Consider the following 24,238-nt stretch of genomic DNA (forward strand, 5'->3'; position numbering starts at 1 on the left):
AAGGAGTTAGTGATGGTGATGATGAAAATGAAGAGAGGATGATGATAGATAGGTCTGATAAGGGACTCAACAAACTGGTATAGTTTGCTCCATTTTGGGGTTCAACACTTGTATTTGTTCAAGTTCTTGACTTTTAACTTCTAAAACTTGAAAGGAGGAATGTTTAATTTTTTTAAAATATTAAATGAACATTTTAAATATTTTTTAAAAGCTGTTAGGTACTTTCCTATGTGTGCATTTTATACATGTGTATTATACAAATTATATGTGGTGCCACCCTTACACAAAATTATTAGAATAATTTTTAACTTCTTTGTAAGGTTTTTTTAAATAAATCTGAGTTTAGTCTGAAATAAGAGGAAGATAATTTGAAAACAGATTTTGCAGAAAGTTAATTAGCTTTATAGTATAATTTGGGTTCTTTTACCAGTACCTTAAAATACACTTCCCCTGGACATCGGGATTGTTGTGCATTTCCCCAAACTGTATTATTCAACTTAATTAAAATGACAAAGAAAAAAATTAACAAAATTCACAAAATAAAAACAGTAGCTACTTCATAAAAAGCATGATGAGAACGAAACAAAGATATCAGCTTCAAATCTCACATACAGTGGATGTTTACTTTGACAATATTGATTCTGAATTAACTTCTACCTTTTCATTTGAAGCTATATTCTAAAACTCACATACCTAGTAACCTATGACAACAGAGATAGCATAAATACAATCATGCAAAAGCGATCATAGCTTGAAGTTAATATTTACTTAAAAGGAAAGCTAATCAACTAAAAGAAAAACTTTTGCTATTTGGTAGTTAATATAGATTGGTTCTCAAAGTGCTCCTAAGAACCACTTATGATCTGTTAGCTGATATCTCTCATAGCATAAGTTTGCAATACAATTTTATTTGTATTCCTGTCAAAAGTGATTGTGGTATTTCACAGAAAGCAAACCATATTTTGCCGTACGCAAATCCAATTTTCTCAATTATTTTGATGAAATGCTTTTTGATGTTAACAAATGCAAACAGGTAGGGCATATGGACTGTGGAATAGTTGTCTAAGTTGAATTCTGTGAATTTTAAAAAGTTTGAGAATCTTTAGCCTATATTCTTTTGGATGTCTCTTAAAATTGTATATTTTTGTTTTTAAATTGTTATTGAAATTACCAAAAACTGACAAATTGTTCCTAACTGTAATATGATATGTAAGATTTCTCTTACTGGATCCTGGATATTGAATGTTACTCTGGGTCCAGGAGATGCTGCATCTACACGAATTTCTGGGAGCTCTTCATTTTCTCCTAATCGAGAACTGCAAGCCATATAAAAGAGAGAAACATCAAATAGTACAATTTTTTACTTGAAATTTATTAAGTACATCATTACATTATCATTCTAGACCTCAAGATTGGGATCATTCACTGATTTCATTTTGGTATAATCACTTCAACAAAAATTAATGGATACTTGGAAAAACCTTGATCTAGAAGGGAATCACTTTCTTTTACAAATAGGACACAAAGATATATAAATGTGAACTGTCTTCCTATGGTTATAATAGTAATTAAAGCTGATTTAGAAACTAAATCTTAAAAGCCTGGAGCTCTTTACATCCCACTAAACCTTGTTATTTTGTAGAACCAAGCCAAAAAAAAACTACCCACATTTTGCTTCGCTTAAAAAACAGATAATGCTAATTTTAGCATTTCACTTCACAACATAACAAGTTTTCCTTTTTGATAAATTAACATATATTAATATGTGTGTGTGTGTTTGTGGACAGACACAAAGACTAAAAATACATCTGAATTTCCTTAGATATCTCTCAATAGACTAAACACAAATTATTTTTGAACTAGACTTTCTGGTGCCAATCAGTTTAAAACACACATTTTCAGGGCCTGTTGCACTTGTTCATAACAATATAAATTTCTTTTTAAAATTTGGCAACAAACACATGTTTTGTTATTTATCTTATCAAGTATCTTATCATCCATCTGAAAAAATTTGGTTTTTCTTACTTCTTGGAGCATAACCAAGAGTTTTTTAAGAAGGGAAGAGGGGGCATATATAAAGTATTTTAGTTCACATGCAATATTCTATTATTGAAGACTACAATTTTATTAGCTAACTACAAGTTCTTTTCATATATTTCTTTCTATTACCTTGATCTTTCTGTTCGTTTAAGAGGTGGTCTTCCAGAAGCAGCAATACTTTTTGACCGGCTATAACTGGGTTTATAGCCTAGACCCCATTTATCTTTCAGTGAAGCAGCCTGAAAAAAGGGATGAAAAGTTGAAATTTTGTAAAATATCGATTATTTAAAATTTTTTTCTCACAAAAAGAATGAAATTAGACTTACTTTTTTTTCTTATTGAAAGAATTTCAAGATTAATCAGTGATAAACTAGTCAATATAATATATTATTGTGAATTTTAAAAAATAATCAAAAATAAATAAAAACTCCAGTCAAATTTTTGACACTGTATTCCAAAGTCAAATTTTGTTATAACAAATACTCCAGGAATCATATTCTCTATTTACAAAGGTAAAGTTCAGTAGCTTAAGAATAAGAAACAATGAAAAGTTGATGATAATATAGGACAATTCCCAAATATAATAGGCAAAGCTAAATACAGTATCACAATGTACCACTTGTAAACTGAGGATTAAAGGAGAAGGAAAAATATGTGTAAGAGGATAAGTGAACAAAAAAATGGTACTCCTCTCATTTTTAATCTCATTAATGAGCTATGAATTCTCAGAGTGAGGTGGGGGGGGGGGGAAGACTAGTTGTGATTATTCTTGTTTTTCTTTTTCTTTATTCAAGGTTTCTGATTAAGAATCAATAGTGTCTTATTTGTTACCAAAATTTTTTTTAGTGTAGGGGAGGTATAAAGAAGAAAAATTGCTTGAAAATAGAAAAAAAAAGTTTGTGTCATCTTGTACAACTTAACAAAATTGGAAACATTCCACTGGAGCTCAAGAATTATAGCTATGAGCAGTAAAAGTACAGTTCCCTCAAACCAAGGTTACCTCTAGGGGTCTGAGCTGTAACAATATGGTTGTCCCCATTTGGGAACCTCTCTGACAAGCCAGTATGAATACAAAGAAATGTGAGTAAGTCAAGACAGAAGAGAAAAGAATAGGATTTTGGTGTCATGTTGAGAAAAAGGGTGACACATTCAGATCTATTTTTAATGAAAATAACTAATAAGAGGAAGATGCATTATGAGAAGAGAGAAGCTTGAGGCATGGGGAACAACTGTAAAGTTATTGCAAAAATCCAAGATTATTAACTGATCTAGTCTGAACTAAGACAGCAACTGTGTAAGTGGAGAAGATACAAGAAATGCTTTGGACTTAAAAGGAAAAAGATTTGGGAATGATAAGGATGACAAGAATACTGAATCTGGGTCAATAGAAGAATGGGATATTCTCAGCTGTAATTGAGAAGTTGAGAAAAGGGGACATTTAGAAAAGATGAGTTCTGTTTTGGACATAATGAATTTGAGATATCTAGAGAACATCTTGACTGAATGAAACATGTCAAGAGGCAGTTATATATGACTAAGTAGTTCAGGGAAAAAAATAAGGGCTGGTTAAATAGATCTGAAAATTATCTGCACAGAGATAATAATTAATCCCATGGGAGCTGATAAGAGAAGGCAAAGGACAGAACTGTGATACATAAATGAAGTTAATGGACATAACATAAAGATATATAGTAAGAGAGAGATGGGAATGAGAAATGACTATTTCTCTATTATATTTAATAACTCATTATTCTATTAGGACTGAAGTTTTCCTCTTTTCTATTTCCTCATCCAGAAATAAGAAAGTATGGAAAATCCCTCTTAAATATTTATCCAGGCCAAGATCTAATCAGGCAGTAAAAGAAAATTTAAGTTTAGTCTATTGGGTATATTCCTGCTCATTGTGTTTGTTCAGACAAGTCCTGAGAAAATGTTGGCTCTCTCTCTCATATCAAAATAGGTGATATGGAAATTAATGTCTCAGACTAAGATTTAAGTGACCTAAGTCATGTATGTCATGATATTCTACATTCCACCTGATTAAGCAATCAAAGTTGATTAGGCATCCCTCAGGAACACCTAATCTTCCAAGGTAAACCTTAAGCCCTACCACCATTGCAAATTAGGAATCTTAGGAATCTTAATCCAAGAGAGATGGCCAAATGACCATCCTTTTATCAATAATCTGCTGACCTTATTAATAAGATGATTTAATTACTTGGAAACTGTTTCTTGAATCTTTAAAATCATCACAATTGAAAGAGAGTACAAAAATCCAGATGAGGAATATGCCCAAAAGGAAAACTACAACTATGTCCAGGGATTGTAAGGATGCGGTTCCCGCAAAACAAGAGAAGGGAATTGTAAGGGCCCTTTAAATGGGCAGCGCCACAGAGCAAGAGGAGATTTGAGTGACCCAGAAGTATTCTCTGTGGATACAGGACTGCCCTGTGGGTGGGATCCTGTCCATATTGAGATAGCTTCGTAATGGGTGACAGCTCTCTCGCTGGTTGGCTGTGTGTGTGACCTCACAGGCCCACTGCAGACAGCAGTCGCTCTCTTTAACCTGTCTCCCTAGCCTGGGGTAACTGAGCCAAGCGGATGGATAGCTGAGAGGTAAGGAGTTGGTGGTGAACATGTGGGTCTTCAGATCAGGTGTTCACTAGGGAGCTGACAAGTCAGGGCCTTATATGAGTAGGTATAATAAAGGCTTTTAAGATTACACGTGGCTGTTCTTGAGCGTGCTACTGGTTATTAAACTATTCATCTCCCTTCCTGAGAAGTCAGGGGGGGTGTGATCACCTCCTTTTTTGGGTTCTCACCTCCCTGAAAAGCCAGGGATGGCGCGACCACCTGTGGTCTAAAACAAAAGAAAGCGGGAGATGTAAAGGGCTAGAACTGAGCAATGCACTTGGATAATGAAGCACGTGAGACTAATTGCCAATTGGACAGTTTCCTATTAACTTGTTTGAAGGTTGACCCTCCCCAGCTGTTCTGTGCTGACCTGATTGGTGGGACAAAGAGGGGGAAGTGACGTGTGTGGGAGGAGTAGGAGGAAGAAGAAGAAATTGAGATGCGTAGGCTGAGTCAGTCTCTCCTGGTGTTTGAGGGAGGAAGGTGTGTGTGAGATTGTTAGGCCTAAGCCCCTGACCTTGACCATAAAAGATCAAGAATAAAGACGTTTAGTGATCCTGACTCCAACTGATTTCTGGGAAGACAGAGTTCCAGCAAGGGAAGAAGACTAAGAGGAAGTAATTAGATTCAGCACTTATAGGGATCACTTTGGAAAGAGAAGTTTCAGCTGAATAATGAGACTGCAAGGCAGACTGTAAAAGGTTTATTAGAGAAGAGAGGCAATGGAAGAACAGAGTATAAACAGTTTTTTCAATTTTAATTGAGAATAAAAAAAAGGATAGTAGGATGACAGATGAAGTAAAGATCTTGGTTTAGTTTAAAGGAAGCAGGGAAGTAGTCAATAAAGACAGAAAATTAAAAAGCATGAGAATAAAGGTGGATGCAAATTGCTAAAGAAGATGTGAAAAGTTAGGTTCAATGGTATAGGAAGAAGGGCTAGCCTTGATATCATCTGAGGCTGGTGTAAAGGAGCATATAGTAGGAGATGATGTCAGATGGATTGGAGATAAGGAAGAAGGAAGAAGAAAGAGCTCTTGTTAAAAAACCACATTTTTTTTTCACTGAAATAAGAAGTGAAGACCTCCACTTTGAAGGGCTGGGGACTGTAAATGGTATGGGAGGATTAAGTAGAAAGTATTTGTATTAAATGCAATTAAAAAAACAAACAAACAAACAAAAAACCTGAAGTAGTATAGTTAAAATCAAGCTGAGATAAGAGTAAATTTTCTGTGGGCTTTTCTTGGTAACCTCATCAGTTCACCTGAGTTTAATTTTATTCTGTATGCCATAACTCCTAGATCTGTCAGTCTAGCCTCAATCTCTATCCTGGACTTCTAGAAATGTAAGACTAATGGATTTCCAACTGTTTACTGGAAATTTTAAACTATATGTTTGAAAAACAGCTCAAACTCAACATATCCAAAGCTGAATTAAATTATCTTTTCCCCCAAATACCTGTCTTCTGAATTTTCCTTTCTGTTAAGGTCACCACCATTCTTTTAAGCAGCCCAGATTTATGACTTTGTTACCTTGGAAAACTCATTCTCCTTCATCTACATATCTATACCCAGTTAGTAAACTTTGCCATTGCTATCTATAAGATCTCTTGTTTCTGACCCCTCATTTTTTTACTAACAGAGATACCACTTTAGTGCTGGCCATCATTATCATCTTCCTATTGCAATGCTCTGCTCAGTGATCTTTCTGCTTCAAGGATCTTTCTCTCAAACCCTTCTCTACAGAACTATCACAATGATTTTCTTTAAGCTTAGATATGACTATGACTCTTTCTTCCTCTGTGCTCCAGGGAAGTTATAAGAGACTAAGAAATAATAAAACAAAATATAAGAAAAATTTACTGATCACCACCTGAAAGATATCCTACAAGAAAAACCCACAGGAACATCATAACTAAATTCTGAAAACCCTCAGAACAAAGAGAAAATATGAATAACAAGAAGAAAAAAAAATTCACATATGACAGAGCCACAATTAGAATAACATAGGACTAGCAGCAGCTACATTAAAAAAGAGACCACAGGTCTTGGAACACTATATACTTAAAAGGTAAAGAACCAGGGTTACAGCTAAAAATATCACACCCAAGTTAAGCATAATACTGAATGAAAAAGAAATTCAATGAATTGCCAGACTTTCAGGATTTCATTGTACAAATGAAATTGTACATTGTATGACTTGATTCTAAAAAGCAAAACCATGTAGCAAAAGATAAAAAGATTAATTGGGTTACAGGAATGAGGTACAGGAACAAGAACTGACACAGATTAGATGGGGAAGAAGGATTTGGTAATTCTGAAATCTCATGAACACTGGAAATGGGTTCAAGAGGGAACAATACATATGTATCTTAGAAGGGCATAAAAGTCTTCTAAATTCATGAAGAAATGAGAAGGAGAGTAAATAGGATAAGATGGGAAGTAGGGAAGGCTGTCTAAATTAATGGGAATGAGATAAAGAGGGAGAGAAAAGGTGGGGAAAAGGATGGGGAGTAGATTAGGTACTAGCAGGTAAAAGTAAAGCAGAGGAATCAGCAGGGATAGAAATAAACATAATGATCAGAAGCAGATTTTATTAGAAAAAAAAAAACAAAAAACCAGAGGTAGTAATCATTGATCTCAAAGTTAAAGCTAAAAGTTTTAGTCAAAAGAGAAAAAAAATAAGGAAACTAATATATGTCAGCCACATTAATCAATATTGTTTTAGACTATTAAAAGAACTAGAGACTAAGGTTGGAATGTTGCTGTGGTGTAGGAAATAATGTGTTGGTGGATTTGGAAAAATATAGACTTGGATTTATGGAGGATGATGTTATCCACTTCAGAGAAAAAGAGAATAAACGAGGATAATACAGCCTTAAACAGATATATATGAATATATATGTGTGTGTATAGGTACACATGTAAATGTATTTATGTATGTGTATAACATATATATATATGCACACATATATGTGTATGTATGTATATATAATTTTAAAAATAAAAATATAATTATAACCTTCCAGGGAGAGGGGAGGAGGAAAAGAGGAAAAAAGTAAAAAGGGTACTGCAGAGAACAAAAGAAACCTACAAGGAGAGCTCTGAACACAATGAATAGTACTTATTATATAGGCTTACTTAAATTGGAAATTTATTACTTCCTATTTTGAATCCTCTTTATGTTCTGCTGTGTACACGGAATTTTTCCCCCCCCCTCTATTTCCTTTTTTCCCTTCCCTCTTTTTTGCATTTAAGCCAAATAAATAAATAAATACATGAATACATGAATGAATAAATAAATGAAAGAGCAGGTGAGCAACTAATACAATGGGAAGGAAAGACAACATAAATAGAAGGCTGCACATCTCATAGATATCCATGCAAGATCAGAAAAGAGGCTAGAGAAAGGATTTCACCATGTTGGGTGGATCCTATTCTGAACCTGGGGAAGATGATGAGAAAGCCAATGTTGAGCATATCACCTGAATGAGATAATAATACTAGGTACTATTAAAACACTTTGCATTCCTGTTTGGGATGAAAAATATATTTTTGCAGAACTACAAATTATAAAGTTTATAATGTCCCTATTTACTTTATAAAAACATTTTCTTTCAACATATTTAAAAGTTTAGAAATATTTTATGGTTCCTTTTAAAAAAATAAAGTTTCTTCAACATTTACTCACCCGCATACTGGACCTTCGCAATTTTTTGCGGACGTCTCTACGAATATCATTCACTGCAACTGACTCTAACTGTTGGTATCGCTGAATTTCTTGATTTATGGTTCCTTCACTTGCACCCAGTTTTCTGGAAGAAAAACCATAAATATTTTTTAAAATAATAAAGCACTTAGAAAAGGAGGGGATTTTTTTCAACTTTTTCCTTTTAACAAAAGTTCAGCAAATTAAAGTGGAGTTTTCTAAATATTTAGTTTGTTGGGCAGTCAAAACAGTTCCAATGCATGGAGATGAATAGTATACTTTGTGAAGTGTGTATTTTCCTTGAGTATGATAATTACTCTCTGTTTCTGATGGACTGATAGAACCAAGTAAGGACACTATTAAATAAGCATTAGATGGATAAAAACATTATGCTCATTTTTTTCTTGGTAGCCCATACTTGGGCATTTGATCTCATAGGGCTTGAGAATTTTACCTTACAAGAAAACTGTATGATATTGTAACAGGAGCTATGTATCATAAAAGAATGCATCTACATGAAGTGTAAGGAAGTCCTAAGATCAAATATGACTTTACTTAAGTCAGTTAACCTCTGTATATTTCAGTTTCTTCATCTATAAAATAGGAATAGCAGCACCCAACTTACATTTGTTTACACACAACCATAAATAGAAACAAAAGACTTTGAAAACTTTAAAATGTTACATAATTGGTAATCCTTATTGAGAAAGGAAAAAATTGGAAATCAAGGGGATGCCGATCAATAGCTGAATTTATGACATATGAATGTGATATAACACTATTGTGCTGTAATGTTTTAGAAGAACCTGGAAAGATTTATATGAACTGATGCAAAATAAATTAAGCAGAACTAGAAAAACACTGTACATAGTTACAATAATATTGTACAATGATCAACTGTGAATGACTTCGTTATCCTCAGCAATACAATGATCCAGACAATTCTGAATAACTTAATGATGAAAAAAACTATTCATCTCCAGAGAAAGAACTGATCGAGTATGAATATAGATCAAAGTATATTTTTTTCATTTTCTTTATATTTTGTGTATTTTCTTTTGCTACATGGCTAATATAGAAATGTTTTGGATGATTTCACATATATGAGATAGAGAGAATTTAGAGCCCCCAAATTTAAAATATCAAATGTTAAAATTTTTTAAATATACAATTGAGAAATATTTAATGAAGTAAATAAAAATATATTGGTGGAGGAGAAAGAAAAGTAATATCTTCAACTAAGTAATTTGGTGGAAGAGTCAAAAAACCTGGGTTCTAATCCCTGGCTCTTAATTTGCTAGTAGTGTTATTCTGGATAAATCTCTTAGCCTCTTGGCATTTTCACTTGTTTCTTCATTTGTAAAAGAAAGGAACTAAGTAATATTACATTAAAAGTTCTTTACATATCAGAGTTTGATTTTACTCTTATCAGAATCAGGAATAATCAATTAAATCAATGGTAACCATCCATACATACTTGAGATCATCAATTACTTTGGCCTGTTCATTAAGTTCCCTAATATCCACAATGCGTTTCATGATTTTCCTCCCTCTCAATTCCCCTGGTTGGGTACAGGATGCTCCTGGCCTCCGATAATCTACAACTTCCTGAAAAATCAAATGCACATTTGTGAACACCTAGTCCATTATGAAAAAGCACATCTAAATTAATACAAAATTAACATTTAAGATCAAAAAGAGCATGCCAGAATCAAGGGAATCTGTTGAGCTGATTAGAGAGATTCGTTAGTGATCTATGTCTCATCATGTTCACTCAAACTCCTTTAATTACTACCTACATTTCCCCATGAGTGAGCCCTGCTTGCTTTCATATGTGTCTGGTTGGACTGAAAGTCAGCACACATCTCTGATCCAAACAGATATTCTGCAGGAACAGAATAACGCTGATTTAGGGGTGTCAGTCCCAGAAGGTGATTTACAAGTCGCTGCCCAAAGGTAAGCTTGTTGACATCTCCACATATTGAACTTCCATCTGAACTCTAAATGATAAATAGCACAATTAGTGTCTTCCTTTTTTCCTGAGAACAGAAATAATTTCATGGTACAATAGTAAATGTTCTAAAATCCCTTTTATTAAAACCAGAATGAAAACAAGAGAATGATTTCTTATATTTCACTAATGAATCCTAATAATTTGACATTATAAATTTTTTTTGACTTTGGATTTTCACCTGCATATTAAGGTACAAGGAGGCCCAAAACTTTAGGAAGCAGGAAAACCAAGTAAAAGGAGCAGAGGGCTCCAATACCTGTAGAGATCAGTGTCTCCACAGCACTGAGTGTCCCAGCTGATAACATCTAAAAGCAGCATTATTATTGGCACAAGGTAAAGCCAGCCCATGAGATATCCCATTGCTAGGGGGGAGAGGGAGAGGAATGACTTACAGCATGCACGGTGGGTGACATCGTGTCCGTTTCATCTTCATCTGACAGATCTGCAATATTTACTGAGCTGAGGTCAGCAATGTCATCCACATCTTCCTCTCCTGTCAAGGTGGTTAGGGTGTTTCCTAGAGCATTCAGCCTCTTTCCAATGTTAGGATCCATGTGGACATCAATTCCACACATTTTCCATAAGACATTGAGTGTCCAGGTCCCAGCACTGCTACTTTCTATTCAAAGATAGAAGAGAGATACAGTTCTGCAAGTTATATCAACATGAATATAAATAATAACAGAAGGAATGAGAAAAGACATAGATATGTGCACCACAATAGGTCACGTGGAGTGGAAAAAGTCAATAGTATGTATTGTATTTTGTGTTGTTTTTGAAAATTAAACATAATGGGGCAGCTAAATGGTGCAGTGGATACAATACTGGCCCTCAAGTCAGAAGGACTCAAATTAAATTCTGGCTCCAGATGCTAAACACTTACTAGTTGTGTGACTAGGCAAGTCACAACTCAAGCTCCCTTAACAAAATAGTAAATAAATAAAAATGAAATAAAATGAAAATGAAACCTACAAATTTGGACTCTATCTCAAATGCTAACAATCCACCATTTAGGTGCTTTTGTATATCTTTGACTCCATCTACTAATAGCAAGTTGGCACATTTTAATGCAAAAAAAGTCTTGAAGCTGCCTAGAGCACAGAGCTAGAAAGTATCAGAGGCTGGGTTTTAATCCTGGTCTTCCTGGCTCTGAGGCTGCCATTCTGCACACTAACTACGTCAAATGGTGCATCTTAACTATAACAAGAATCATACAATTATATTATGATTATTACATCAGATTTCCCTTAGTTCAAGTCAGTTTTACCTCAAACCTATACCCCTCTCCCAGTGAATCCTGATTTTTATATTCTTGTTCATCCTGAACAGAATTTTCCTTAACTATTACACTGATTTAGGAAACATCAACACTACATTGCTTACTAAAAAGAGTCCAAATTTAATATTGATATTAATAGCTATCACTTATATAGCTCTTAAAAGATATATATGTATATATATATAATTTTATCTTTCCTCAGAATGACCAAGTCCATCTAAACTCTAGCTGAAAATTGTCTTTTCATTCTTATTAAATTTTAAACAACTCTAGACTATTCAGAAGCAGGACAAAACAAAAGAATTTCAAAATTAAGAGAGAAATTGGCTCCCTTCATGACTCAAATAGTAACAAATGTCAAATAAAGTAATAGCATAATCAAGAAAAATCACCTTATAGAAAAAAAGATTAAATAAATGAGTTACAAAAAGGCTAAAGAAATGATGAATATATTAAGGAGTTAAAGAAATAGGGGCAGAGCCAAAATAGCAGGGATAGGCAGGTCTTTGCCTAAGTTCTTCTGGTTTCCTTCAGAATCAACAATAAAATCAAGCCTCTAAATGGGTTTCAGAGTGAATCAATCTACAAATATTTGAAGTTTCAACAAACTTCCAGCAGAAGAAATTTTGGAAAAATTTTAGGAAAGGTCTGTCTCAATTGGGCTGGGTGTGATGCGGCCCAGCACAGGGAGACCCAGAGTGGAGCACCAGGGGAATCCATTGGGAGGTTCTTAGCCAAAATACAGCAGTTTGGCTACTCTATCCTGGTTCAGAAGCCAGTGGATCAACAGACTAGCTGTGAAACACCCAATGCTACAGAAGGCAAATGATAAGCCTCTGAACTCTGGCATAACAAAGTGGACTTGGCCACAAACCCAACATGGGAAGGAAGCCAGCAGTTCCAGCAACATAGCACTAAGCCCCTGTGGGAAGGAAGCCAGCAGTTCCAGCAGCATAGCATTAAGCCCCTGTCATACTGTAGAGGAATTACAGGACAATCTTCCCTTTGTACAAAGAACAGACCTCAAACTTTAAAAATGAGCAAAAAAGCAAAAAGAGCTCTGACCACAGATAGCTATTATGGAGACAAGGAAGAAGAGACTTCAAATCCTGAGGACAACAAGGCAAAGTGTCTCCAGATGAATCCTCAAAGAGTGATATGAGTTGCTCTGAAGAATTCAAAAAGGATCTTAAAGTAGAATTAGAAGAAAAAAGGAGAAAGGAAACAAGAGCTTTGGGAAAGGAAACATAGAAATTGAATAAAACAACTCTTTAAAAAATACAATTGTTAAATGGGGGAAAAACATACTAAAGAAAACCACTCCTTATAAAACAGATTTCACAAAATGAAAAAAGAAAACAACTTCTTGAAAAACAAAAGTGGTAAAATGGGGGGGGGGGGGGAAAGAGAACTGGTGAAGGAAAAAAAAATCCAACAAATAAAAATAACTTATTTAAAAATTCAACTGGCCAAATTCAAAAGGAATTTAAAAAGATAACTAAAGAAGAAAATTCACTAAAAATTAGAATTGAACAAATGGAAGTGAATGATTCAATGAGAAATCAAGAATCAATCAATCAAAAATTTTTTTAAAATAGAAGAAAATGTAAAATACCTCATTGGATAAACAACTGACCTGGCACACAGATCTAGGAGAGATAATCTAAGAATTATTGGACTATCTGAAAATCATGATGAAAAAAGAACCCAAACAACATCTTTCAAGGAAAACTGCCCTGATGTCTTAGGACTAGAAAGTAAAATAGCCATTGAAAGAATCCACCAATCACCTCTTGAAAGAGACCCCAAAATGAAAATTCCAAGGAATATTGTAGCTAAATTCCAGAATTATCAGATCAAGGAGAAAATACTTCAAGCAGCAGAAACAATTCAAATATCAAGAAATTACAATCAGTACTGTTCAGGACCTACTATCTTCCACTTTAAAGGATCTAAGGGCCTCAACTATGATATTCCAGAGGGCAAAGGAACTTGGACTACAGTTAGAATCAACTATTCAGCAAAACTAAGCATTATCTTTCAGGGGAAAAGATGAACATTCAATGAATTAGGGGATTTTCAATTATTTTTGATGAAAAGACCAGAGCTGAACAGAAAATTTGATATTCAAATATAGAACGCAAGAAAAGCATGAAAATGTAAAAAGGAAAGGGAAAAAAAATGTTTCTGTAAAGGTTAAAATGTTTATATCCCTATATGAGAAGAGGAAATATTTAACTCTTGAGAACTGTATCTTTGTTAGGGGTATACTTAGAGGATAGATAGGTATAATTTGACTTTATTGATATGATACAAAAAAGAAATTAGGAGTGGAAAAGGGATTATACTGGAAAAAGAAGAAAGGGAAGGTAAAATAGGATAAATTACATCACAAGAAGAGTCAAAAAAAGACCTATTACAGTTGAGGGAAAGAAAGGAAGAGGATGAGCATTGTTTAAACCTTAATCTCATTTGGATTTGGCTCAAAAAGAGAATATCAAACGTATTTAGCTGGATAGAGAAATATGTCTCATCCTATAAGTAAGTAGAAGGGGAAGGGTGAGACCAATAGAAGGGAGAACAGCAGAAGAAGAGGAAAGGGACAAGAAAGAGGGGAGGGGATATAAAAGAGGAGGACAGATTGAGGAAGGTGGTGGTCAGAAACAAAACACTGGGGAGAAGGAAAAGGGAAAAGTAACTTTTTTTTTTTTTTTTTTTTTTTTTTTTTATAGAAAAAGAAGTATAACTTGGAAAAAACAAGATGGTGAGGAAATAAAGAGTTAGTTATTTTAACTGTGAATGTGAATGGAATCAATTCTCCCATAAAAAGGAAGCAGATAGCAGACTGATTAAAAGCCAAGATCCTACAATATATTGTTTATAAGAAACATATTTAAAGAAGAGTGATACATACAGAGTAAAGGTAAAAAATTGGAACTTTTCAGTTGAAATTAAAAAAAGAAAAAGAAAAAAAGCAGGAGTAGCAATTCTTATCTCAGATCAAGCAAAAGTAAAAATAGATCTCATTAAAAGAGATAAAGGAAACTATATTTGCTAAAGGATATAAAAGGCACAAGAAAAAAAATAACATCAGAAAAATCAGAGGTATTTATCATAGTTGAATACAAATAATTGAATACATAATTGAATACAAATAATCACAATATCAAAAGAAATAAAGATCTATATTTAATAAAATTGGAATTTAAATTCAGTTAGTGAGGAACACAAACATATAAAGACTATTCTTAACAACCTAGGTCAAATTCAAGAAAGTCACACTTCAGATCAATATCTCTTTCTTCAGTGCCTACACTGACAACGTCAAATCAAAATGATTGACCTCCCTTTCTCTTGGTATCAGGTACTTACACCTAACATGTAATAATAGAGATTACACTCCCTTTGGCTTGATTACCCTTTAAAATAATTTTTAGGCTTTTTTTTTTTTTTTTTTTTTGGTAATTCCTTAATAGTTAGTTGTACTTTAGTCTTCTGTTAATTTAGATATTTGAAACTTTTGGAGGTATTTCTTCTTTGTGTATGTGTATGAATATGTCTCATTTTTCTTTACAGATGATTATGCATAGTAGTTTTTGTGATTTCCCTTTCTTCATTTGCTATTTTATTGATTTGATGCTTTCTTTTTAATCGAATTGGTGAAAGTTAAGTTAATCCAATTAGTTCTTTCAAAGAACCAGCTTTTAGTTTTCTCTCTCCCCTCACCCACTATATATATATTTATAGTTATCTTGCTGGACAAGAAAAATCGGATCTAGAAAGAAAGGAAAAAACCTGAGAAGGAAAACAAAAATGCAAGCAAACAATAAAAGAAAGAGTGAAAATGCTGTTGTGCTTTACACTCTATTTCCGTGGTTCTCTGGGCACAGATACCTCTCTTCATCACTGAATAAGTGGAAGCAATTTGAATCACCTCAATGTTGAAGAGAGGCACGTATATCAGAATTGATCATTGTATAGTCTTGTTGTTGCCGTGTATAATGATCTCCTGGTTCTATTCGTTTCACTTAGTATCAGTTCATGTAGGTCTCTCCAGGCCTCTCTGAAATCATCCTGTGGGTCATTTCTTACAGAACAATAATATTCCATAACATTCATTTATCATAACTTATTCAACCATTCTCCAATTGATAGGCATCCATTCAATTTCCAGTTTCTAGCTACTACAAAGAAGGCTGCCACAATCATTTTTTCACATGTGTCCCTTTCCCTCCTTTAGGATATCTTTGGGATAAAAGCCCCTAGTAACACTGCTGGATCAAAGGCAGAGTTTGATAATCCTGTGGCATAATTCCAAATAGCTCTTCAGAATGGTTGGATGCATTCACAACTCCACTAACAATATATCAGTGTCCCCACCAATATTCATCATTATCTTTTCCTGTCACCTTAGCCAATCTGACAGGTGTGTAGTGGTATCTTAGAGTTGTCTTAATTTGCATTTCTTTTGCCCACTTTTTCTTTAAAAATAATAGACTGTTAGTGTAGTCACCTCTAATCATGGAGGTAGGGGGTGATGGTGCTTCTGAATTCAGGTCTTCCTTGAGTTCTTCTCTCTGGCCTGGAACCCTAAACCAAGAACTTCACCCTCTTCTAACTGCCTGCAGCTTCCCTACTCCACCAAGCATATGCTGGTTCCTTCTTGCCCGGGCACATCTCAGCAGCACAACTGGGCCTGGCATTTCTGCAGAGGTTCCCTCAGTTTTCCCTGACTAGTTTCCCTGTCTCAGTAGACACACTGCTGGATCAAAGGGTATGCACAATTTGATAATCCTTTGGTCATAGTTCTAAATAGCTCTCCAGAATGGTTGGATGCATCCACAACTCCACTAACAATATATCAGTGTCCCCGCCAATATTCATCATTATCTTTTCCTGTCACCTTAGCCAATCTGATAGATGAGTAGTGGTATCTCAGAGTTGTCTTAATTTGCATTTCTCTGATCAATAGTGATGTGGAGCACCTTTTCCTATGACTACAAATAGTTTCAATTTCTTCATCTGAAAATTGTTCGTATCCTTTGACCACATATCAATTGGAGAATGACTGGATTTCTTAAAAATTAGAGTCAATTCTCTATAGTTTGGAAATGAGGCCTTTATCAAAACTTTTGAATGTAAAAATGTTTTCCCAGTTTATTGCTTCCCTTTTAATCTTGTTTTAAATTAGTTTTGTTTGTACAAAAACTTTTTAACTTAATATAATCAAAATTATCTATTTTGCGGTCAATAATGATCTCTAGTTCTTCTTTGGTCATAAACTCCTTCCTCCTCCACAGGTCTGAGAGATAAACTATCCTATGTTCTTCTAATTTATTTATAATATTATTCTTTATGCCTAGATCATGAACCCATTTCAACCTTATCTTGGTATATGGTGTTAAGTGTGGGTCAATGCCTAGTTTCTGCCATATTTGTTTCCAATTTTCTCAGCAGCTTTTGTCAAACTGAATTCTTATCTTAAAAGTTGGGGTCTTTGGGTTTATTAAATACTAGATTGCTATAGTTATTGAGTATTTTGTCCTGTGAACTTAACCTATTCCACTGATCAACTAGTCTATTTCTTAGCCAGTACCAAATGATTTGATGACTGCTACTTTATAATATAGTTTTAAGATCTGGTACAGCTAGGTCACCTTCATTTGATTTTTTTTTCTTGATCTTTTATTCTTCTAGATGAATTTTGTAATTTTTTCTAGATCAGTAAAATAGTTTCTTGGGAGTTTTATTGGTATAGCACTAAATAAATAGATTAGTTTAGGAAGTATTGTCATCTTTATTATATTCACCTGAAGACCATGATTAAAAAAGTTTAGACATCATTCTTCGAGAAATTATCTCCTTCAGTTAGCTCTTGTTTTTTAGCCTCCTTTTATATTTGGTCAATTGTATTTTTAAAGAAGTTGTTTTTATGCAGTGGATTTTTTTTCCATTTCTTTTGGGGGGGGGGGCAATATTTTTTTTTTCATTAGTTCCCTTGCAAGTCTTGACCTTTTGTTCTTCCAGATGAATTTAGTTGTTATTTTTTCTAGATCAATGAAATAGTTTCTTAGGAGTTTGGTTGGTATAGCACTAAATAAATAGGTTAGTTTAGTAGTATTGTCATCTTTATTATATTCACTCAACCTATCCAGGAGCACTTAATATTTTTCCAATTGGTTAGATCTGACTTTATTTGTGTGGAAAGTGTCTTGTAGTTTTGCTTATATAGCTCCTGACTTTCCCTTGGCAGATAAGATTCCCACATATTTTATACTATTGACAGTTATATGAAATGGAATTTCTCTTTGTACCTCTTGCTGTTGGATTTTGTTAGTAACGTATAAAAATGCTGATTATTTATGTGGATTTATTTTGTATCCTGCAACTTTGCTAAAGTTGTGGATTATTTCTAGCAGCTTTTTAGTTGAAATTCTGGGGTTCTCTAAGTATACCATCATATCATTTGCAAAGAATGATAATTTAGTTTCCTCATTACCTACTCTAATTTGTTTAATCTCTTTTCCATCTCTTATTGCCAAAGCTAGCATTTCTAATACAATACTGAATAGTAATGGTGATAGTGGGCAACCTTGTTTCACTCCTGATCTAATTGGGAATGATTCCAGTTTATCCCCATTACATATGATGCTCACCAATGGTTTTACATAGATGCTACTGACAATTTTAAGGAAAAGTCCATTTATTCCTATAATCTGTAGTGTTTTTAACAGGAATGGGTGTTGGATTTTATCAAATGCTTTTTCTGCATCTATTGAGATAATCATATGGTTTTTGTTAATTTGGTTATTGATACAGTCAATTATGCCAATATTTTCCTAATACTGAACCAGCTCTGCATTCCTAATATAAAGACTACTTGGTCATGATGTATTTATCCAGGAGATGATTTTCTATAATCTCTTTGCTAATATTTTACTTAAGATTTTTGCAATATTCATTAAGGAGATTGGTCTATAATTTTCTTTCTCTGTTTTTGTCCTACCCGGTTTAAGTGTCAATATCATGTCTGTGTCATAAAAAGAATTTGGTAGAAGTCCTTCATTCCCATTTTTAAAAATAGTTTATATAGTATTGGAGTTAATTGTTCTTTAAATGTTTGGTAGAATTCACATGTAAATCTATCTGGTGCTGGGGATGTTTTCCTAGGGAGTTGATTAACAGCTTTTTCTAAAATGGGACTATTTAAGCAATTTACTTCCTCCTCTGTTAATCTGGGCAACCTATATTTTTGTAAGTATTACTCCATTTCACTTAGGTTATCAAATTTATTGGCATAAAGTTGGGCAAAGTAACTCCTAATTATTGCTCTAATTTCCTCTTCATTAGTGGAAACTTCTCTTTTCATTTTTAAGACTAACTATTTGATTTTCCTCTTTCCTTCTTCTATTCAAATTTACTAAAGGTTTATCTACTTTGCTTTTTTTTTTCATAAAACTAACTCAGTTTTATTTATTAATTCAATAGTTTTTTTAAACTTTCAATTTTATTAATCTCTCCTTTTATTTTTGGAATTTCAAGTTTAGTATTGGGGGAGAGTATTAATTTGCTCTTTTCCTAGTTTTTTTATTGCAAGCCCAGTTCATTGATCTCTTTCTCTATTGTATGCAAATAAGCCTCTAGAGATATAAAATTTCCCCTTATTACCACTTTGGCTGCATTTCACAAATTTTGGTATGTTGTCTCATTACTGTCATTCTCTTGGATGAAATTACTGTGTCTATGATTTGCTGTTTCATCCATTCATTCTTTAGGTTGAGATTATTTAGTTTCCAATTACTTTTTGGTCTATTTTCCTCTGACTTTTTATTGAATGTAATTTTTATTGCATTGCGATCTTTAAAAAATATAGTTTTTTTAGTAGTACTTTTGGTGATAGCTTAAGAATTAGAAATGAAACAGCTATTCTATGGGAAATAGCTAAACAAACTGAAGTACATGAATGCAACTGAACATTATTATGAACAATAAATATAACGAACAGAAAGACAAATAGCATAGAAAGATTTACATAATCTGACACAGAATGAAGTAAATAGAGCAAAGAAAACAATACAAATAATAACGAAACAATATATATGGAATAAATAAAGTGAATAATAAAATAAGTGAATGTTGCAAAACTACAAAGAACAAGCAAGATCCCCAAAAGAGAATTCAGTTTTATGCCATTACTTTAAAGAGAGTCCAAAACTGTGGTAGTTTTATCTATTTTCAGATTTTTTGATGTAATGATAGGTTTTGAAGATTTTTTTTCCTTAAAAATATTATTTGGGATATGTCTTGGTTATCTAGGAGGTGGAGAGCTAGTATGAGAAATTTTGTTGTTGTGGTTCAGTCATTCATTCATTTTTAGCTGTATTCAACTCTTTGTGACCTCATTTGGGATTTTCTTGAAAAAATACTGGGGTGGTTTGCCATTTTCTTCTTCAATTCATTTTAGAAATGTGGAAACTTAGGCGAACTGAGGGTTTGCTCAGAGTAACATGGTGAGTATCTGAAGCTGAATTTGAACTCAGGAAGATGAGTCTTCAGTACTCTATCCATTGTGCTACCGACCTCACTGTCTTGTGTGATACTGATTTTTAATTTCTTAAGTTGTTCATATACACCATCTCCAAAGGAATGTTGGTATAAAAATATGGCCCTTTGTTTGGGAGAATTGGGGGGGAGTAGAGAAGTTATTAAAACAACATATTTCAGTAGCCTCTTCTTACTTTTGGTACCAGTGAGATTCATGTTTCTACCATCATTTCCAGCTATTTTTGCAGATAGATAAGCTTTCTAAGTTACACATAATATCAGTAGATATTCTCTGCTGGAACTCTGTCTTCCCAGAAATCAGCCGGAATCAGGATCACTAAACGTCTTTATTCTTGATCTTTTACAGTCAAGGTCAGGGGCTTAGGCCTAGCAATCTCACACACCTTCCTTCCTCAAACACCAGGAGAGACTGACTCAGCATCTGCATCTCAATTCCTTTTCCTCCTCCTACTCCTCCCACACACGTCACTTCCCCCTCTTTGTCCCACCAATCAAGTCAGCACAGAACAGCTGGGGAGGGTCAACCTTCAAACAAGTTAATAGGGAACTGTCCAATTGGCAATTAGTCTCACATGCTTCATTATCCAAGTGCATTGCTCAGTTCTAGCCCTTTACAATTCTCCATCTATCTAGTTTTTTTTTTTTTTTTTTTTTTTTTTTAGTAGTATGCTTGGTCAGAACAAAAGCTCTTGAAAGGTTATGTAGATTTTGCAATGTTTTGGTATCTGATGAAATCAGACATATGCAAGCAAGAATATCTGGAGGAATTCTCTAAATACAGGGAATTCTCTTAACTTGGACTCTAGGGATTTCTAGTGAGTTTACATCTCTCAGGTTCAAGCCATTCCAGTAATGATAATGAGAGCTCTGTTAAACAAGGATTTTTATCAATTGTTTATCTTTCAAAGACTAAATTAATTATAGTATTAGAGATGAGGAGAGACTCCTTGTTTTAAAGTCTTTATAGTAGCATTTTCTTTACCAAATTTAAAAAAAAATTTTTACAGGTAATAACAAACAAGCTAGAATAGACTAATTTGATTTATCTAAAAGTGCATCTAGAACAACAAAGACGTACATTGAAAAATCATTTTTGCACAGAACATTTCTGATAGGAGTATGAAATAACATCTTTAAGAATCTGAAATAAATTTGGAGAAAATTCATCCTCCCATGGAGAAGTGGTCAAAGAAAATGTGCAGTAGTTCTTGTAAGAAAAAAAAAAAAAAAAAAAGACAACTATCAGTGACTACAGTGCTAGTGATCACAGAATTTTAAATTAAAATCATTCAGATACATTGCCACAGGTACATCAAATTGGCAAAAATAATTATAAGATTTATGGTGAGCAAACTTGGGGAAAAATCATAATGCAAATAAAGTACTGGTTGGGTTGTGAATTTCTATAAACAATACAGCAGCAAAATAAGTAAACATAGTTATATGCATACATGCATATTAAAAGATACACACACATATGTGTTTATATGAAAACATGAATTTTTGCATGTTTATTATGCATGTGTACACATTATCAGATTACTTCTTGGTCATTCAACATGCTTTATGCATTCTCATCTCCATCTTTCTCCAGTTATTACTCTACAGTTGAGTTCTACTAGTTCTCCTTTCTCTTCTTCTAGGCCCATCCTATAAAATAATCTTTGGATTATTTGAATTACTCTTTAGAGCCCGGCTCAAATGCCACCTCTTCCATGTAGCTTTCCCTGGTATCCCCAAGTAAGACCATCACTCCCAATGGGATTGGCTTTAGCCCTTGCCTTATACCCTGACTTGTGGAAAACTTACCCAGCAACAATGGAAACTTTGCCCAATAGCAAAGACTTTTTTTTAGGACTTGGGGTATGTGTGACTAATCTTGTTTACAACCTGAGGTCCTAGAAATGTGTAGCCCCACCCAAGCCACCTGCACCTAGCTGACTGGATCAAGTGAATGCTATTTTTTTGTTCCTTATGTATAATTGCCCATATAAGAAGTAACTCAGCCTGTGACACGACCCATAAACTTTGAAGGTTACCTGCTACATAAGAATCAACACAACCCATGATATCTGGCTCAGAAACTGATATAAAGATGGGACCTCATGTCTAGCTTGCTGCTGGTCCCTTAAAGAATAAGCCTGCCTCGCTCTTCACAATAAATTCTGCTTTGACTTAGAGCCAACTTGCTCTCCAAAATTCTTTTCCCAAGAGACCCCAAGTTATCCTTACTGATCCTCATCACTTCCCTCTTTTAAACTCCTACAGAACTTTACATTTAGTATTTATCACATATTACCTTGTGTTATATTTGATTGTAAACTTTTTGAAAACAGGGACTATCATATTCTTTTTTTTTTTTTTTTGGCTTGAGGCAATTGGGGTTAATTGACTTGCCTAGGGTCACACATCTAGGAAGTGTTAAGTTTCTGAGGTCAGATTTAAAATTAGGTCCTCCTGACTTCAGAGCTAGTGCTCTATTCACTGCACTACCTAGCTGCCCCCATGTTCATTTTTTAATCTTTAGCACCTGACAAAACTTGACTAGCTGCTTAGTGTTTATTGAAGGAATTAAAATCTAGAAATCTATTCACATTTATACAATAGTTAAGTTCATAAAACACCACTAGCAATGTGAGTTTAACTAATGAAGCATGAAGACAACTTAAAAACAAAACCCTGCATCACAAAAAAGGTGTCCTCTTACCGGCCGCTGCCTGCCCAGTGGTTCTTGAGCAGACTTCATAAGTGCCATCAGGCACTACACCTAGAGATTGAAAAAACATAACAAAACACATTAGACAAGTCTTTTTGACATCAAGATTAATGTTTTGGTAAAATGTTTGCTTACACTCTCATTAAAAAGATGACCATCTAAAACCAATCTAAACTACTATCTATAAATAATGAAGGTCTACACAGCACTTTTAGAGGGAGCATCTGCTCCCTACAAGAGCCCTGACAAGTAGCTGCTGAGTGACCTCACACAAATTGTTTCTCCTTTTTGAATTTCATTTTTGCAAATACATGACTGTTATGGTCTCTTTCAGTACCTATAAAATTCTAATTTTAAGAATTCAGTTCTCATTCATTCATCATAGTGAGAAACATACAAATGTAAGAATTCCTCCAGGTCATCCTTAAAATAGCATGCCACTGAAATCACAAATTGGGAAGGCTTGAGTTCATATCTAAAGAAGAATTAAATAGGACAACAGTCAATATGGCTGTTTGCTAAGTGCTGGGAAATCCTGGATGATAATTAATAATGCACATTTTTTTTCCCCAAATGCTTTTTTTTTTTCCTTTTTCCTGAAGCTGGGGTTAAGTGACTTGCCCAGAGTCACACAGCTAGGAAGTGTTAAGTGTCTGAGACCAGATTTGAACTCGGGTCCTCCTGAATTCAGGGCTGGTGCTCTATCCACTGCGCCACCTAGCTGCCCCCTCCCCAAATGCTTTATGAAAATCAAAGAAAAGGGATGAATACTATCCTTAGACAGGAATATATGGCTTCTTCACATGCAATTCCACATATTTAACTTTCTTTAAACAGTTTTTAAAACCTCTTCATATCCAATATGGTCAAGAGATCCTTTTCAGAAGAAGAATGTTAATATGCGCCTATCTCTACATGATTACAAAATTTCTATATGACAGACTCATTTTCTTTTAAGTTCAAACCCGCTATAAAAAGTAAGGAACTTACAGGCATTCATGACAAGATCCCCACGAATTTCTGGTTTCCAATCATCCCAAGTTGTCTCAAAGCCATCAGCAAAGCGGATACAGAAATTTTTGAAGTGACCTTTACTAACGAGAGACTCTGAAGAGCAGGCAGTAATCAGAGTACTCTCAATGGTCAATACCAAAGCAGAACCAGTGTCAAGGTCACCAGTGTGATTCGACTACAAAATAAGGAAGATGCAAAAGTGAAAAGAAAGGTAACTTATAAGTTCAGTCCTCATGGCAAGAAGGGAGTACTATTTTTAGTTCTGTTCCTA

General features: G+C 34.1%; 1 protein-coding gene across 7 annotated transcripts in view; it reads right to left on the reverse strand.

Moving 5' to 3' along the window:
* Positions 1 to 24,238, reverse strand: part of BLTP1 (bridge-like lipid transfer protein family member 1) — a 232,472-nt gene that overhangs the window by 53,638 nt on the left and 154,596 nt on the right. For 5 of the 7 annotated variants that reach the window (XM_074274114.1, XM_074274117.1, XM_074274118.1 and 2 more), the window contains 9 exons: positions 23,944 to 24,142; positions 22,945 to 23,004; positions 10,786 to 11,012; positions 10,179 to 10,379; positions 9,857 to 9,987; positions 8,362 to 8,485; positions 2,170 to 2,279; positions 1,226 to 1,316; positions 434 to 496 (listed from right to left, as the gene is read on the reverse strand). In XM_074274114.1, the coding sequence (XP_074130215.1) occupies positions 434 to 496; positions 1,226 to 1,316; positions 2,170 to 2,279; positions 8,362 to 8,485; positions 9,857 to 9,987; positions 10,179 to 10,379; positions 10,786 to 11,012; positions 22,945 to 23,004; positions 23,944 to 24,142 (1,206 nt within the window). The remainder of the gene's footprint in view (positions 1 to 433; positions 497 to 1,225; positions 1,317 to 2,169; positions 2,280 to 8,361; positions 8,486 to 9,856; positions 9,988 to 10,178; positions 10,380 to 10,785; positions 11,013 to 22,944; positions 23,005 to 23,943; positions 24,143 to 24,238) is intronic. The other 2 variants (XM_074274119.1, XM_074274120.1) reach the window with 2 other exon arrangements.

This window comes from Sminthopsis crassicaudata, chromosome 6, assembly GCF_048593235.1.
Source record: "Sminthopsis crassicaudata isolate SCR6 chromosome 6, ASM4859323v1, whole genome shotgun sequence".
NCBI classification, from domain to species: Eukaryota; Metazoa; Chordata; class Mammalia; order Dasyuromorphia; family Dasyuridae; genus Sminthopsis; species Sminthopsis crassicaudata.